Here is an 18,200-nt window from a genome sequence, read left to right on the forward strand (position 1 = left end):
CCTGCCACGTTCACGTGATTTGTAGTCGCTGCACACGTGTGTGCACAGGTAAATGCCCCATGTCCAGCCGTGCAGTGCAGCACACTTAAAGCTTTAAGCCAGTTACTCTTTCGCTCTGCACTCAGTGCACACTTTCGCTTAACTGAGAGAGAGAGAGAGAGAGAGAGAGAGATGTAAGCGAAGAGTCAAACAGAGAGAGAGAGAGGGAGAGAGTCAGTGAGAGAGAGTGAGATGCAGCAGACCACAAAACGGAATGCAAGGATAATTACGCTCGCTGCCATTGCTGGACTTCTGCAATCGTCGGCAAGGTGTTGACTTGAAATTAAAACTAATTGGGAATTCCGTGCGCATACCAAAACGAGAGTGTCGCCAGCAGGCCTGCCTGACTGCCTGACTGCCCGACTGCCTGACCAGTGAATGCATCCGTACAACTCTACTTCAGCTCTATCTCAGCCTCCCTCTCCTTCCGGTCTGCACGTGCCAACTTTTCTGTGACCTTAATGCTGAACTTTGGCCCTTGCCCAGCCGCAAATCAAGTCCAGATTTTTGGAAAGCGTACATTAACTGCTTTCGGTAATAAGCTTAATTATGCTTCAATTGGTTTACGTGACGTTGGCCACCGGGGCAACAAGTCCCAACGTCCAACTGTCCAAATGTCCAAATGTGTAGCAGTCGCTTTCAGTTAAGCTAGTTGGCTTAGCGCTCACACAAGAATTACTTATTTAGTGGCAGCCTTTGGGCGGTAATTACCAAATTATTTGATGCTAATGAGGCACCAAATATAGCTTAATATTTTCTTATATGTAGAGTTTTAGCTGGAGTATATTCAAATCGATGTGTAATTTAAGGATATTAATTGTTTCTAAGAGTCGGACTGTGGATGTAAACCCTAAGCTATGAGTCTTAACTGGCTAAGACAATTGTTTTCTGACAAAGGCTTCTTCTCTACGTTGATAACAAATCTGAAAGTAGATAAAACTCAATTCATTGCTGATGGAATCTCTGCTGTTCAGGATTCTCTCTCTCTCTGTCTCTCCTTCTCACTCTCTTTTTTACTCTCTCTACCTACATAAATCCATATTAGTTTTGATCTTTATATATCTTTATATATCTATTACACTCTCTCTTCCTTATCTATTGCTGTCTCTCTTGATGTCTATCTCTCTCTCTCTCTCTCTCTCTCTCTCTCTCTCAGTCTCTCTCGATCTGCATAAATCTACAAATATATATCTATATCTATATCTACTCTTTATGCTTTCCATTGCAGAGAATTGTGTTAACTCGTGCCAAGCTGTAGGCAGACATTATTTTTCATAGCCTTTTACAGTCTGCTACGGTTTCTCTGTCTCTCAGTGTGTGCGTTTGTTGTTTTTTAATGACAATGCAAAAATATTTTGCTTAACGCCTGTCTGCATTGCATTGCATTGCTCATATGTGTGAGTGTGTGTGTGTGTGTGTGTGTGTGTGGCCTGACATTCTTTGTGGCACTCATTATTGTTGTTGTAAAATTAAACAATTTAATTATATTCATATGCAAAAAATATGATGCTGCTGCGGCTGGTGGTGCAACGGCGCGCCCTTGCAGCAAGGTAAACAAATGTCGCCTACGACAACTGCTGCTCGGCCTCGCTGGCAGCGACAATTGCAATTAATTGCATATTTTAAGCGATTCCAGATTAAAACCGCAGACAACGTAAATAACAACAACAGCAACAGCATTGAGCAAATGAGCTGTAGTAGTTGGGGCTGAAATTAATTGCTCTTTATATGACAAAAATTAACAATTATGACAATAAAATTTTTTAAATCATATTGCGACAAAAATAATTAAACGAACGATATACCCAATTCAAAATAACAATTGAGCACTGTCCAAGCATTTAATGCCAATATCAAAATAAATAGCAGGCCAAGGATAATGACAGCCGAATGGCATCGTATGGGAAAAGTGTTTAAAAGGATTGAATCATGATTGAAAGATGCGATTAACCTTGAGGCTTTGATATTTATGTGAGTTTTTATAGTTGAATATACATATATGTGAATAAGAAAAAAGAATGAGGTTTATATATAGACATACTGAAAGTTTGAGCCACTCGTGTCGTAGAAACAATCAAAAGGAGAGTCATTCTGTTCATTTCCGAATAAGGAAATATGTGTGAATATAATAAGACCTTTAGTATAAATTAATTTGGCCTTTTTGCTTTGATTATGGCCCCTGCTGAGCGCCTTTAGTCGAACTCTTCGTGTGACTCTCTTTCAACGAACTTCGTTGAGGAAGCAACACGATTGACGTTCGCCCAATGAGACTTAGAAAGTGAGCAAATAAGTCACATACTCAGTGCATACGCTCTTTATAAGCACACACTATATTCACGAATGTGTTTAGCGAGCCCTCCCACACATAACAATATAAATACCAGAGCGAAGAAAAAGTTTCCAGCCGATCACTAACGAACTCGTTGAAGAACCGACACAATCGTTTGCTCTCTGAGTGTTTTTTCAGAGTTTCAGCAAAGTATACCTCAATTTAAAACTAATCTATGTACATACTTTCATACTTTACATTCTCCTATAATCAATTCTCATTAACTCCCTCTCTCTTTGCACGCTTATCAACAATTTTCTTGTGCCACATCTTAAAGATAATTAAGAGAGTTAAGCAACTGTCCATATCTGTGCTTTTAAATGCAAATCGTTGCAAGTTTCACAATGCTGCGGCTAACTATTTAACAACATGGCCAGCAGCTACAGCCACGCCCACATTTCAACACTTGTCGAGTTGGAGAGTGGCTGAGTGTTGTAAGTTGGTTGCCCGAAGTTTTGATTCATTTGCTGCACGTGCATATGTATGGGAGGAGGAAAGTCGTGTGATTTGCAGCGCAAGTTTGTCCGTAGCGCCAGTTGCAAGTTCGTCAGTCAAGGCGACGCCTGGTGCGTGCAACAGCAACACACGCGGCTGTTTCATGCCACAGAACTAGCCCACGCCCACGCCCACGCCCCCACCCACAGCTCAGTTGTTTAGCTATGCAACAAACTACACAACATGTGTATGTGTGGGTGTGTGTGTAAGGGTGTGCGAGGTCCTTCATGTCTGTGCTGTCCTGCCACAGACGCAGCTGCTCCTGTTGCAGCAACTGCTTTTTGCTAGCTGCTTATCACGCATGCTAAACAAGCAGACGACGGCAAAGAGAAAATACCATTTGAATTTTGATAAAATGCAGTTTGACTTTTTGTGGGCGTGCAGGACTCGCTTGTCAGGGCTCCAAGCTCTCCCTCCCCCCCTCTTTTCCCACTCTCTCTTTTTGTCTCCCTGCTTAGGTTGTCTGCCTCGCTTCCATTTTTTTTTCTTCTCTTTTTTGCAGTGTGTCGCTCGCAGCGTTGTTACATGACATTCATTGATATTTTGTGCAAGCGTAGCGTAAATTCAATTTAATTTTGTGTAAATTGGCTGCAAATGCAATTTACAAGTCTTGCACAGCAACAGCAGCAGCAGCAGCAGCTGCAAGGATGCGTGAACAGGATTTACACTGCTGTAGCTGCCTTAGCACTTGCACTTGCATTTCAAGTGAACAATTGAAAGGAAAACACAACACACACACACACATACACACACTTGCATATTTGGACATTGTTTGGCTCTAACTTAAACCAGTTAAAGGCATTGACAAATTTGGGAGCAAATGAAAATTGGTGCTTATGCATAAAACAAATATTTATATTCAATTCATGAATAAAAGTTGAATTTAATAAAATAAAGATTAAAATTTGCAAGAGATTAAAATGGGGCAGAATATGTTGTCAAGAGAATCTTATTTTATCTTATATTATTTATATTATATATCTCTGTCTATTAAAGTTATTTTTCTTGTCATTTGTTTTTGTTTACATTTCACATTTAGAAACTTTTATTCATTTGTTAAATTATTTAATTACTAATTTAATTAACTTTCAATTAATCATTTTTTCTTTCAGTTTATCTAATAAATTATGATTTTATAAATACATGTATCCAATATCTGATTCCACTTATTTTTTCTGATTTTTTTGCTTCACATTTTTCACCTAAACTCTTACATCAAAATTATTTTAATTAATTCGTAATCATCATAATTGTCTTCTTCATTTATGTATAGAATTTTGAATTCGCATAAACTTCTTATATTTATTTTAGAAATCGATTTTTATTGCAACTCTTCAAGTGCAATTATTGCAGAAATTTTCACGCTGGCAAAAATTTGTAGCATGCGCGTGAATGGATTTTAATTATAAACTGGGGAACGCCATTTCACTGGCACTGTGTGAGTGTGTGTGTGTGTGTATGTATGCGTATGTGTGTGTATTTGTATTTAGAAATTGCATTTGACAAAACTGAGGGCGCGTGCGTGCGTGCATATTTAATCAAGTTTTTATTTAAGTTTGCTTAGTCTCCCTCTCCAGTTCGGTTGAGTCATGTGGGCGGCATGGGCGTGGTCAATTGCGGCCAACTTTTTAGACCCCTACAAAGTGTAGAGGGCAGAGCGTAGAGTGTAGAGTGCATATGCGTTGGCTGGCATTTAAAACTTTGAACTCTGTTCGCACTCGCATAAATCACGCGCCCCGCGCAGTATGCAACATTATTTTTGTTGCAGCGCCATAAATACCAGGGCTCCTTTATGGCAGTAAAAACTGAAACGATTTGAAGTTTTAGGTTTTGTTTTCTCTCTCTGTCTTGCTCTGGTTTAGTTCGCTTTCCGTCTTTTTTTCTCACACGCATTCACCTGTGGTAAGTCGGCTTTGACTAGGTGCCGCAAGTTGGTTTTTGCCGCGTCGCGTCGTCCCTAAAAGCCTTTTGCCTGCGTTTTATTAACCCCCAATGATCGATTGCGACGGCATTGCGTCGCATCGAGGCCAGCAAAAGTTGCTCGCGTTGTCGTCGTTGGTATTTGCAAGTTTTTAATAGCCAGCCGAGCAACTGAGCTCCCAAAATTTTTAGTCGAAAACTTGTCAAACGCATACTAAACGCAGAGCAAACTGAGAGCAACTATTTAAAGATGCTAGGAGAAACTTGGGGACTTACGGAACTATAAGTATCGAGTCTAGACTAGGCATTGACTCTGGAATTGCGCTCTTATTACGATGCTAGAATATATATGCATATAAGAATTATAATGCACAGCAAGACACACTGGATCTTAAAGCCCACCCAATGCAGTCTTGCCACAGAGTTCAATGCTTATTTGTATAATATCTTAGTTGAGATTCTCTTTTGGCGCACAGAGCGATGCAGCCCGGGCAAGTTTGCACAATTTCGTTAATGACGGCAGTCAACAGCCGAAGGCAGCCAGGCAGCCAGGCTGCCAGGCTGCTCGCCTGTCTGCGTGTCCTGCACATACATAAGGGTAGCTGCTTGCTCTAAATTATGCAGAGTTCAATCAACTTACGCTGATTGGAGCGCCACAAAGCGGCGAGTGTCAAGTGGAGCTAACCCAAAGCCACAGAGGCGCGGGCTATACATGCATGGGAGTGTGTGACTATGTGTGTGTGTGTGTGTTAGTGTGTTTGACTGTGTGCGGTTGGGCAATAAATCAAACCTCGACGACGACGACGAATCATTGCATCTGCCCCATTTTGCAGTTTACTGCCATGCCCAATCCCAACTTCTTGTGGGCTATTAGAAGTGTTGCTACACGTTTTGCTTGGCTGCACTTGCAGCTTGCATGCGAAATTGATTGAAGTTCGTTGTGTTTTTGTTTTTGTTGTTGTTTTTATTTTTTAAAGGCAGCCTTAAATTCATGAATACGTTAAGATGGTAATACATACGGATATATAGAGTTGGCAGTGTGTGCATGTGCCTGGCCAGAGTCTCGTTGGGCATCTACATTCTCATCAATATCATATTTATGCTTGGCTGCCAACAAACAATTGAAAACAATACAAAATACTTAGTAATTCTTGGGGTTTTTGCTTTTATTGTTTGCCCTTTGCCCAGCCTTGGCTCGAGTCCCGAATATTTTATGCCTGCCTCTACCGCTTCGATACTCAGTCGTACTTTCGGCTCTGCCTTGGCAGCGACTTGGCCTTGTGCCAGAAATTCTTTTGTTTTTTTTTTTTTTTTTGGCTTTTCTTTTATTTTCTTATATTGTTTTGTTATCGCTTTTGCAGGTTTTTGTTTTCATCCCGCTCGATGCTGGATGCCAGATAGTAGTAAGATGTTGGCGGGCGGGGGGCGGTGCGGCAGGCATAGTTTTGGTTTTCGGCCGTTATGCATATTTGGCATTTGTGTGCCGCCTTTTGTTCCCTCGTTTGTATGCCAAAAATGCGGCTCATATGTTGTCAATTGTTGATGATGTGGGAATTAGGTACAAATCGAGCCCAGGTGCTGCAGCAGCAGCTGCTGCTGCTGGAGGTGAATGGCTTTAAGGCTCTGCCTGTGGCCAGAAATTCAATAAACTCTGCATAATTGCTAAAGTTAGTTTTTGATATAACAATTGTTGTTGCTCTGAAAGTGTTTTGCAGTTTTAGTTTATGGTTGAAGTTTTTAGCATTTATTCCATTTTCACATACTAATACAATTTGCTTTCTCTCTTGCAGGTAAGTTTCGCCAAGTCCATTTCGCATCTCATGGGTAAGTTGAAATGTTTCAATTTCCATTTCTTTCACACGTTTCAGAGCATACACGCACACACACGCACACCGAGCGTGTAGCTTAGATATTCGCATATAAATTTAAATTCTAGCTGAAAGTTTCTCATCTCTTTGTTATCTATGGCGAGCGCCTTCAGAGTCAATATGCATTGGATATCTCTTGTGTGGAGCGTAATTAATGGCTCTTTGGGTTTGCATGCGCAACTACATATAAAACTTTTTCTATCTCTCAGCATCTGTGAAGTTTCTGTTTTGAGAAGATTGCATTTTTTACTGCTGCTGCTGCTGCTGGTCGAGCTGAGTCGAGTTGAGTTCATTACAATTGACATTTGATTTAAAACGCACTGTGCAAGCAGCTTGACAGAGACACAGAGACAGTCTCACACAATAATATCCTGTCTGAGCAGCAGGCAGTTGAGCAAGTGAGCTGGTAAGCCGAGAGGGACATGCGACAGGGCAACGGGAGCAAAGGCTAACCACTGTCCACAAATAAAAAGCTCAGGCCGCAAACATTGCGGTAAACAAAAGACAACTGCAAAGTTCATAGGGACACATGTTTATCAATGTCCCAAACACACAAACACACATACAAAATAAAAGAAGAAAACCCAGAAAAAATCAAGAAAAATAAAGAAGCAAAAAGTACAAATTGCCAGCTAAGAAACGGAAAGGCAGGCGGGCTTTACACACGCAGACGTCAGACAATTTTCGGGCTTAAAGTCGAAGTCGAAGTCGAGTTGCAGACAGTGTGGCAGACGAGCCCATGGGGTGGAGGGGCCAGGGCGGTCGGCCATATATTTAGGCAGGATATTGATTGATTTATTGCATGCAGGAGACCGGGAGACCGCAGAGACCGCCTAGGCGTCGTACTCCACACAATGAATGTCACAAATTGGCGGAAAGAGGCTCGTGGCAGGCTGCTCGCTTTTTGTAGGCGTTGCAAGCAGCTCAGAGTTATTAAATGAAGCGAGCATCGAAATGAGTGAGTGAGTGTGTATGGGTGTGCATGTGTGTGTTTGCAGCAGAAGAGGCAATTCAGGCAAATATTTGGGATACTTGAAGTTCTTAAATGCAATTTTCGTTTATTTTTCTGGCCAAAAGCACTTGGTTCGAGCCAGATAAAACTTTGTCTTTTCTGCACAATAAACAACAATAAACTTTATGCTGCCGAGGAAATAGTTTATTTTCACTTCTACTTTTTATTTATTTATTTTTGTTTTGTGTGAAGTCAGCAAATGAAACGAAGCGGCGCGCCATTTGGCGACTTGTCACAGCATTTTCGAGCTGAACCCAAGCGAACCGCTGACCGCAAGCCAGGCAAGTGGCAATATGTGAAATAAAATGTTTATCGTGTCGTTGCGGCTGCAGCACCTACTAATACATGAAACTGGCCAGCTCGCAGCCAACTTGTTGTGTTGCCGGCGTGTCAATAATTTTCAGCAAACTTTCTGTTTAGTTGGCCAGCGGCAGGCGAACCGAATGAAAGTTTGGAGTCTCGCATCAAACCAAATCAATTGACAGTCGTTAACAGGCGCGATGGAGTCAAAGAGTGCTTGAAGGAGACCTTAAAGACTGGCGCTGGCTACAACAAATGGCCAGGCCATTTGCTCTGACTGCAATTGATTGGCCATGGCCAATTTGGGGCTGGCTACGTAAGTCCGCTCATTTATTTATTTATAAACAAAGCATAGATGACACACACAGAGAGAGTGAGAGAGAGGGGGGGGACTGAAGGCAGCAGGAGTCGGCGAGACAGTCAGACAGCCAGGCGACACACACACACGCACGCACACACTCATATACAAGTCTCTTACAAATGCGAGAGGCAAGCTAACCGAATACTAGACTCATCTGTGTACGGCGGCCGCACATGGCAGTGACTAATTAATTTTACACCGTTTATCGTGCGTCTGCTCGCGCGTTCAGCTTAAGCCATACAAATCAATCAAGAGCAGAGGTGGAGCTGGGTGGCAGAGCGAAGGGAGCAGGGCAGGCACATGCTATCCATGCCTTGGCTTGCCTGCTTGGCCAATTAGCAAAGCATACAACATACACACACACATATACACACATGCACTTTGCATGGCGCCAGCAGGACCGAACATTGCCAGCGACCGGACTCGGCTACGTTTGTATATACACATAAACATATACATGTGTGTGCATGTGTGTGTGTGTGCGTGTGTGTGCACTTAAGATAGATGAATGAAGTGGCAAACATGGCGGACAGTTTGGATTTCAGCTACAGTCGCCGCCGTTTTGACCAGTTCGAGGCGTCGACTGTCCGCTGACATTTACAAATCAGCGCCAATTATTTATGGGGCAGCTGGGGCAGCTGAGGCAGCTGGGTCAGCTGAGGCGATCGACGAGTGCAAGCGCGTATTTAATTAAATTTTCACTTTGCATATGACCCAAGGTTCAGAGAGAGGGAGAGAGAGCACGCACGGGTGTCATCAGCATCGAGTTGGCCACTTAATAAGCCGTAAGAGGCCGTTGGAGACCATTCGAAAAACTTGGAGGCCAAGAAATATGCCGTCTCAAAGTTCGGCAGTTAAAAATGAAATGTTGCAAAAAATGCAAATAAAAATTGGTATGATAAACTCGAAAGTTAAGTGCCTGAAAATGCCTGCCACAGACTGTGGTTATGAGTGCGCGAGTGGCTGTAAAAGTGGCTCAAAAGTTGCCTCTTGTGGAGCAGGCTCCGGCTCAAGTTGTGTGTACAGTGGAGACTCGATGAGAGTGAAGAGTAGGTAACTTAAGGAATTCACCTACTCCTGCCGCCTGCCGCCTGACGGCCTGTTTAATGGCAGCCCAGGTCCAGACCCACCCGACAGTCACTCAGCATAAATAGTAGATGGCAAATGGCAGAGCTGACGCTTTGGCTGCTCGCCTGCCAGAGATGAGGGCCACCCACCGCAAAGCGTTTAAAATGTGTCTGTGGCTGTTAAAAAGTAGAGAAAAACGAGGAGAGCAAACGGCAAGAAAATTACGAAGAGCAGCAGGAAAAAATGCAATAGCAATAGCAAGTGATACGGCAAAGAGTGTGCGAGTGTGTGTGTGTGTGTGTGTGTCGAGGCGCAAGCGTGAGTGAGTGCAAATAAAATAGAAAACCAAGGCAATTTTTCAGCTTCATTAAGTAACCGCAAAGTTTGTTTTATGTGCGGTCAGCTACAAGCCAAGCCAAGTCGAGTCGAGTCGAGCCAAGCCAAGTCGAGCCAGCTAAAGGCAACTGTAGAAGCTAAAATGTAGCCGATAAACATATGCGCTTCAAGAGTTGAAGAAAAAACTCTCTACCCCTCGCCATAAAGTCGAGCATATTAAGTAGACGTCAGTAAATTAGTAAAACACAAATTATTAGACATATACTTAAAAGAGAGAGAGAAAGAGAGAGAGAGAGAGAGAGAGAGAGAGAGAGAGAGAGAGAGAGATAATGAATGAAAATACCCTGGAGCTGGTAAGCTGCCATTGCCTCTCTTTGTGCTGTTCTTATATTTATGTATAATATTGCATATTAGCTCTGCCATTATAATATCTTAATTATATTTGCCATAAATGGACTGTGAGCTGCTGTTCGGGCACTTAGGACGACGAGTACTTAGTATGCTTTGCTCTAAATTATGTACCGAATCATTGCTAAAGGCACTGCCAAACAGACTTTACTAATAAACCTATAAAGCACACAAACGCACACATACATACACACAGATTCAGATTTGGCAGGCGAAGCTGTGCCAAAACAGTTTGCCTTGGACATTGACAAATATCCAAAGCGTCAGCCCCTTTGGGCCCCGTCTCCAAACAGCAGATTGGCTGTATTTTGTGTTAAATCAGCAACAATTGTTGCCCAAGCCCGAAATTGAGAGGCTGCAGCTATCACTTTGGGGTTTCCACATTGCAATTGAAGTTGAAGTTGGAGTTTGGGCTCGAGTTGCTTTGCATTGCTTACTTGGGGCTTGGCTTTGGCAGCAGCTTTGGCCAGCAGCCAGGCAGAGAGGAAATTAAAATTTATACAGCATTGAGAACGCGGTAGCAGCAGCTGCTGCTGCAACGGCAACAAGGCTCACTGAGGCATTCTGCTATTTAGCATGTTTCTTAGCCAGCTCGGAATCTTCGTTGCCAAAGCGGAAAGCGTGGCTGCCATTAAGCTGCCAATCGACCATTTGTCAGCTTCGATTGCGGCAATAGAAATCGCATGGCAAAAAAAAAAAAAAAAAAGAAGGGAAGGAAAATGAAATGAGTAAAAGAAAAGATGAAAAGAAAAGAGAAAAAAAGGTTTCTGCTGCTGCTGTTGCCAAGTTGTTGCCAATGCATGGGGCTTCGAATTGGGTTAAGTGATTTGGCGTTCAATCAATGCGCCACGCCTCACATGGGCGTGCATAATTATGGACTGTGCCGGGGCTCTATTTGTTTATGCTTGGCATATTACACATACGCCATGTGGTCGGCCGCACGAATCGCGCATTGCCAATAAACAGTTGTGGGCCTCGCTGCCATTATGCCATTCATTATCTTTTGGGGCGATCGGCGAATGGATTTCAGCACTGGGAATTGTTCTGATAGCGGCCTTTCAGCGTGCTCAGTGCGTTGCACGCCCGTCTGCGTCTGCCATTTAAATCAATTATGCGTTTTTGGCCTAAAACATGCAATTAAGTGCGCTGCAGCATGCATAGCCAATGAGCCAGCGAAATGTTTGGCTCGAAATTTAATCAACTGAACAAATGATTTGAGGTCTTTGAAGAATTTTCAGTTGATTTTAAAGCAGATCAATGGATGCCGAAAAGTTCGCGATTCTTTGCATGAATCAAAGCCTAAATCGAAATTGTCCGTCTGAAAACGTTATTTAATTTGTTGTGCATTTCCGGCTAAAAACAATGTATTTAATAACAAGCTCTATTCATCCTTATTCTCTCTCAGGGCCTTCCATTCAGCGACGCGAGTTTGCAGTGTAATCAAGCGCTCATTCAATTCGGCAGTCATATTGGCAATCTCCTCCGATCTGGTTGGCTTCTTTGGCATTACGTATGCCGGCTTAATGAAGTTCAGCTTTTTTCTGGGTGTCGGCCGTTCGATTTTGATCGGTCGCGGCGTCAGTGACGGCAGTTTGTTCCTCTGAGGAATTTTCAGCATGCTTGCAGCCGTATAAAACAGTATAGTCCAAAATAAAAAAAAATTGTTCACAACTATCGCTGATGTAATGGAATTTTATTCAGGCTTAGATTTTAGTTGAACGGGCTACTTAATAAAATGTACGTGAGTGAGACTGTTTCCCGAACAATTCACACTGAATATGTGTAAATATGTTAATTGAAGTGAGGCCTGCTCGACTTATACGAGTGGGACAAATTGCCAGCTCTTACGTTGCCTATTATCTGTCATTTACCAGGGCTCCGCCTCCTGCTGGCCATTTCATTAGCCCGGCAAGGCAAGGCAAGGCAAGGCAAGGCCTGTGCTGTGCCTTGCATTTGCATTGCCCTTTGGCCCTTTGGCCCAAGGACTTTGGTCTTTGTAATTCGCTCATGTGCAATGCTTTAAATACCACAAATGGAATTTTTAATTGTCTGCTAAGCAAACCGACTCACACACAGCTCAGTTTTATACGTGACCGGCTCTGTCGACATATTTATAATTTCTTTAATGTGGCAGAGCCAGAGCAGAGGCAGAGGCAGAAAAGAGCAGCAACCGACCGACCGAGCGACCGACCGACCGAGCCTCGTAGTCTCTGTAGTCTCAGTCGGCCCAGTGACAACCCGTTACAAAAGCTTTCACTGCTTAGCGCACTTGAGTTACTTTATTATGTAAGCGCCAGATCCCAGGACAGCTCTCTATCTCCCGCTCTCTCTCCCTCTCGCTCTCGCTCTCGGCTCAACCCACTTGGCATAAAAAGGTGAACTTCAGTGTCATTTGTTTGCAGCCGCCGTCGTTCGAGTTGTCGGTTTGCAACTGAACTCTGCCTCTTGCTGCCTCTCGTGCTCTCAGCTCCTGTGGGGACAACTTAAGTTATCTTTATGCTTCAAAAGGCCTACGCCGAGTCGGACGACTGACGACTGTCTGGCATACAGTCAGACAAGCTGTTGAGCACAGGCACAGCCATGGTTGGAATTGCTATGCTGTGCTGTGGGCTGCCTACGCCTGTTCCTGCTTGTTCCTGCTGCCTCTTCAGCTCGTGCCCAGCCCCTTCCTTTGGCTCGTCCCGCTGGGGTCGGCAGTCTCCCGCCTTTTTCATATTTCAATTGAAATGCGCAGCAGCACAATTAAAAATCAAGCCAAGTGATGCGTGCCAGTGCCATGGCAAGTGTTTGCCGAGTGTTTGTTGTTTAAAATGAAGCGCCATAAATGGACAAGTTGTTGGGCCTCTACCGAGTGAGCCTTGAGGCAGCACATGGCCCAGTCAACAGTCAACACTGAACAGAGAACAGAGAACAGTCCATACTCCGTAGTCCGTTGTCCGTAGTCCATACTGTACTGTGTGTCCTGCTCGGTTGTGCTCTTGTCTCTTGTCGCCTGAGGGCAGACTTTTGTTGGTTTTTATGTGTCCCACTCGTTACTGTTCTTTAAGCATTTGCTTAGCTGGGCAATATTTTTGGCTTTTGTCATCAGTGTGTTTTGTTTGCCCGGCCACGCCTATGGTTTTATGATTTCTCTGCTTCTCCTTCTTTATTTTATTTATTTTTCTTTTGCTGTGTTTTTGCTGTTGGGAAGTGCATAATTTATTATTCACAGAGCTGTTGATTTGCACAATGGGAAGAAATAATATAAAGAGCGGACAATTAGCAGAAATATGCCAAGGGATATGTACATAAATAATGCCCAGCAATGTGTGATAATTTAATTAAATATTTAAAAACAAAAAAGTAGATGAAGGCGGATTGAAAATATATTTAGAGAATTGTTCAAGGAATTTATAGAAAATAAAAAAATTTGCTTTTAGTTTAAAGTTGTTAGACAAATCCCATTGTAGCTTGTCAAATTTTCATTGGATTTCGGCCAGAGACTAAATTAAATATGCCTATGCCTGTTCTGGGCCATCTCCTTCGCATCTAGCCTGACAGTTACAGAGCCTTGTCATTGGCACACAACGTGGCGTATGCTCAACATGCCAGTAAATGAAAATGAATGAATGCGAATGCGAATGTGAATGCGACATGTTTTTACTACTCTTCATGCTTGCTGCTCGAAACTATGCTCAGCGAGAACGGAGAGGGAAAAAAATAACACAATCGAATTTTTGCCAGATGAATTTTGTAGATGCCAACTCTTTTTGCAGAGTCCACTCTGTCGTCCGGCGGCTCCTTCTACTTGGGCAAAATCAGTGAGGCGTGCTTTTGACATTTAACAAGCTATGCGGCCAGTTGGCTAGAGCCGGAGCGATGCTTGTGCAAATGCTTTTAATTAAAAAATATTTGCAGCCAAACTTTGCATAATTTCGACTCAATAGTTTTTAGGCAGACAGGCAGGCAGGCAGAGTGAGCGAGTGAGAAGGAGAGAGATAGAGATGGGGCAGTGGAAGTGAGATGGGCAGCTTAGTAGCCAGGCACTTAGGCACAGAGCACTGAGCGCAGAGCGCAGCGGCTGGACACGATGTGCGATAGTAGACGAGTGCGACGACATGTGACAACTCATCAGGCTGGGCACCATTGGGAACTGGAACTGGATTTGCTTTGCGCCAGCTGCGTGTCTCTGTGTGAATTAGTGTCCAGCTGGACGGAGTGTCCTTCCTGTGCAGGTGTCGCTGCTGTTGTCATATTTTCCACTGTCCAAAGCCGTTCGTCCGTAGGCGTGTGCCTTTGTGTCTGTGTGTGTGTGTGTGCTAATGGCTTTGGAAAATCAAAAGCGAGATTAGTCAATGGTGCCGCAATTGAGTGGCAGGACAGCAGAGACCAGAGCAGACCAAAGCTGGACAACAGCGGGCCCAAAAGCCAGAGCACAGACAGCACAGCTGCAATTGTGCGCATTGTTGTTGATGTTGTGCTCGTGTTGTTGTTGTTGGTGTTGTTGTGAGACTGATTTTAAATTTGATGAAAATTCCAGCAACATGGCGTATGCGTAATATAATTTGGCAGCAGGCAAAAATCCGAGTTTAAGCTCGGCCAACAAAAATAAAACTAGAAAAAGAAATAAAAACTAACAACTGCTGCACAATTGCAGCACAGCGTGTGGGCGAGTGGGCGAGTGGGCGTGGCTGAGTGGCTGAGGGATGGGAGCACACACATATTTTTGATGCTGAAAAATATTTGCAAATAAATTGCCAAAGCCGAAAGCCATAGGGAGAGACAGAGAGTGAGTGAGAGAGAGAGAGGGAGAGATAGAGCAGATCTAGAAGCCAGCACCGAAAAATGGCTAACAAACGTAGTTGGCCCGGCTGCCAGTGACGTAAATCTATTTCAGTTGAGGGATTTTTACATCAAACATGCCGGACAGTTTTGCATTGCAGCAGTTGCAGCAGGAGCAGCAGCAGCAGCAGCAGGAGCAGTAGCAGCGGCAGCAGGAGCAGCAGTAGTTGTTGCACCCGTTGCATGCTGTGGGTGTGCCCGTTCACAGTGCGTATGAGTAATCTTCTGTTTGAGCTGCCAACGGGGAGTTAGCAAGTTTTTGTTGGCTTTTTTGTGTTTTTGATTAAAAATCGCAACTGTAAATTTATTTCATTTAATTTCTCACTGGCTGTGCTTTTGGGTTTATATATTTGTTTTTCTTATGACCAACCAGCATGCCAACGTATTTGAATTTTAATTTGCTTTGGCAATAGATTGCCTCAAAAACAACAAAATCAAAACACAAAAAAAAAAAAAAAACTAAAACAACAACAAAATCTCTTACAACGAGACTGCCCAGCTTTGTTTTGGGCATATCGGGCGCGGCACGCTCGTATATCAAATTCAATTGTATTTGTTGTTACTCCTGTTGCAGCTGCATTTGAGTTACAGCGGTTAGTTGTAGCTGCTATTTTTGGTGAAATGAACGACGGGCTTTTATTTAGTTATGCGGCGTTTGTCAGACAAAAAATCCAATAACGGCCATACAACTAAATGCGTCTGGGAATCGAATGGCCCTAACCAAAAGCACTTTCAACGATGAGGTGGTTAAGCTGCGTTGATAAAACGAAAATAAAACATATGTATGTGAAATATATATGGAGAATGAATAATAAATAAATATATATATATAAATTTACCTATATACATCAAATGTATAGAGCTAATCTAATTGATAGAGGCTTAGGAGTTAAGCCTGAGGCAGTTTTCTTTATAAAAGTTTTTTCATTCTCTTCATTAGCATTTATAATAAGGGCAAGGCATCCAGACTAATGTATATAAATATTTAAAAAATAAATAAAAACCAGAAATTAATAGACTTTTTAGAGCCTAAGGATGAGGCAGGTTTCTTTAGTCTTTTAATTTCCTATAAATTCTGCTATCGATTGGACTTAGGCAAGGGCTTCAGCTTCAGGCAAGCAATCAAGATCTCATCAAATTCTATATGAACTAACTCCATGTCCACCCTCCGTGGCAATAGTAGAAGCAGTTGTGCCTCAGTTCGCTATAAACTTAACTACTCTCTCTCTCTCTCTGCCGCTCTCTCTCTCTCACTCCCGCTCTCTCTCTCTCTCTCTCTCTCTCTCTCTCTGTTTTTCCTTCAATTTATGCATTATTTAATTATTAATGGCAATAAACTGTGTTTTGTCCCTTTAGTTGCTGCACTCACTTGCAAATAGGGGAAAATTGCCATACACACACACAGACACACACACACACAGAGACATCAGTTGGACATCAAATTGAGCATTTGGTTAGCGCGTTTGTAGCGCCATTCATTTCAGTCGCAGGCCTCGTGTCGCCTCGCTGATTTGCATGCGAGCCAAAGGAGCACTTCACACACACACACACAAACAAACACCAGCACATGTGTGTATATAAATGTATATAGTACATTTAGAATGAGAGCGAGAGAGAGAGAGAGAGAGAGAGAGAGAGAGCGAGAGGCGTAACCTCAAAGTCGTCTAGCAGTCGTCGCCGTCGCCGTCGCCGTCGTCGTCGTCGATGTTGTTGTCGCTGTCGTGTTATGTGTGACATTTGTTTGTTTAGACGGCACTCCTGGCGACAAATATAAATGTTAGTTACGCTTTGAGAGTTTTGCCTTGCCAAATTGCCTGTCAAGACTCTCTCTCTCTCTCTCTGTCTATCTCTCTCTGTCTCTCTCACTCTCTGACTGGTTATAAATATCGCAGGCCGCTTTGGGCCGCGTTTAGAGAGCGTTTGCTGCATGCAATTTGTCTGCCACATGAATTTCAGCAGCAGCGCAATGGTCGCATTTTTGCCAGTCATTTTTGCACTTCATTTGGCGCTTGGCAGTGTCGTCGTCCGGCGATTCATTGACTGACGTCATGCCTCAAACTGTGTGGCAACTGGCAACTGCCAAGAGGCAAGTGGCAAGCGGCAAGTGGCAAGTGGCAAGCGGCAGCTGCTGGCTGGCAGCTTTAACTGCTTAACGCTTACGGCTCTAATCGAATTGCCCGGCCCGTCAGACCCCCATGTGACTCAATGCCAAATAGTTGGCAATTTTTCTCTTGTCTTTTGTCTTTTGCCTCATTCACACACAGACTCGCACACACTCACACACACTGACACACACACACACCGCCCACACAGACATCGCTGAGGGGTGAAAATTGCGTGTCTGGCCATAAAATTGGCAGCAGCGCCCAAGTCCAGGCCCAAGTCCAGGCCCAAACCGTGGCCCTTGGCCCAGTCTCCTGCTCTGAGTCCAAGGACAGACCTATGTCCATTTAAGGCTCTACTCCCGATGTTCGGCTTGCTTGTTTTGCGGGCATCCTTTGGGCATTGGCACTGATTCCTTCGCATTTATTTTGTACATTGGCTTAGTTGTATTTTTATCGTATTCATCGCCGCTCGCTCTCGTTTTCGTTCCGCCAGCCCGCCTGCCCCTTTGTGGTTTAGTAAAACTAATTTATTTTAAGTAAGTTTGAGTTGGAAAAAAAGCTGAAAAAAAAGTGAATTTCAAACCAAAAAATGTCGACCATGTGACCCAAATTCGTGCATTCACAGACGGCAGCTGCGGTGGTTGTTGCACTCCTCTTCAGCTATTTTCTTGTTGTTTCGTTGTTGTTGTTGTTGTTGTTGCTGCTGCCTCTTGCCACAATCGCATACAATTTGCTCATTTCAACCGCACCAACACACACACACACACACACACACACAAGAGCATTTGACTGGGTAGCGGTGTGTGTGTGTGTGTGTGTACTAGTAGTAGTAGGGGTAAGTGGGTGTGTGCGTTGGTGTGGGTGGGGCCGGTCCGGCACTCACATAAATAGTAATTTGCCTAGTGCGTTCTGTGGCCCAGGTAGGCGTGCACCGTTTTAGCTAAATTGCCGCCGTCCGGGGCACAAAAAGCAAAGCCGCTTAAGTCGCACCCAGCTGAAAGAGTCAGAGGTGGCATTGGTGGAGTGGTGGGGTGGTGGGGTGGTGCGTCGGTTGGGGTGCCTGGGTTGTTGCGATGGTGCAAAGAGCCCACTGCAAAATGTACAAAATCGAAAATGTAATGAAAACCACAGTCGCCTA

General features: G+C 43.7%; 2 protein-coding genes across 2 annotated transcripts in view; one reads left to right on the top strand and one right to left on the bottom strand.

Moving 5' to 3' along the window:
• Positions 1–18,200, top strand: part of LOC149269096 (uncharacterized) — a 167,822-nt gene that overhangs the window by 63,345 nt on the left and 86,277 nt on the right. The gene's annotated exons all lie outside the window — the stretch shown is intronic.
• On the bottom strand, positions 11,447–11,970 carry LOC108613443 (uncharacterized). Its single transcript, XM_018006927.2, has one exon. The coding sequence runs from the start codon at positions 11,752–11,754 to the stop codon at positions 11,518–11,520; it is 237 nt and encodes a 78-aa protein (XP_017862416.1). The 5' UTR covers positions 11,755–11,970; the 3' UTR covers positions 11,447–11,517.

This window comes from Drosophila arizonae, chromosome 4 (assembly GCF_054131065.1).
Source record: "Drosophila arizonae isolate 15081-1271.41 chromosome 4, UAZ_ARI_1.0, whole genome shotgun sequence".
Taxonomy (NCBI): Eukaryota; Metazoa; Arthropoda; class Insecta; order Diptera; family Drosophilidae; genus Drosophila; species Drosophila arizonae.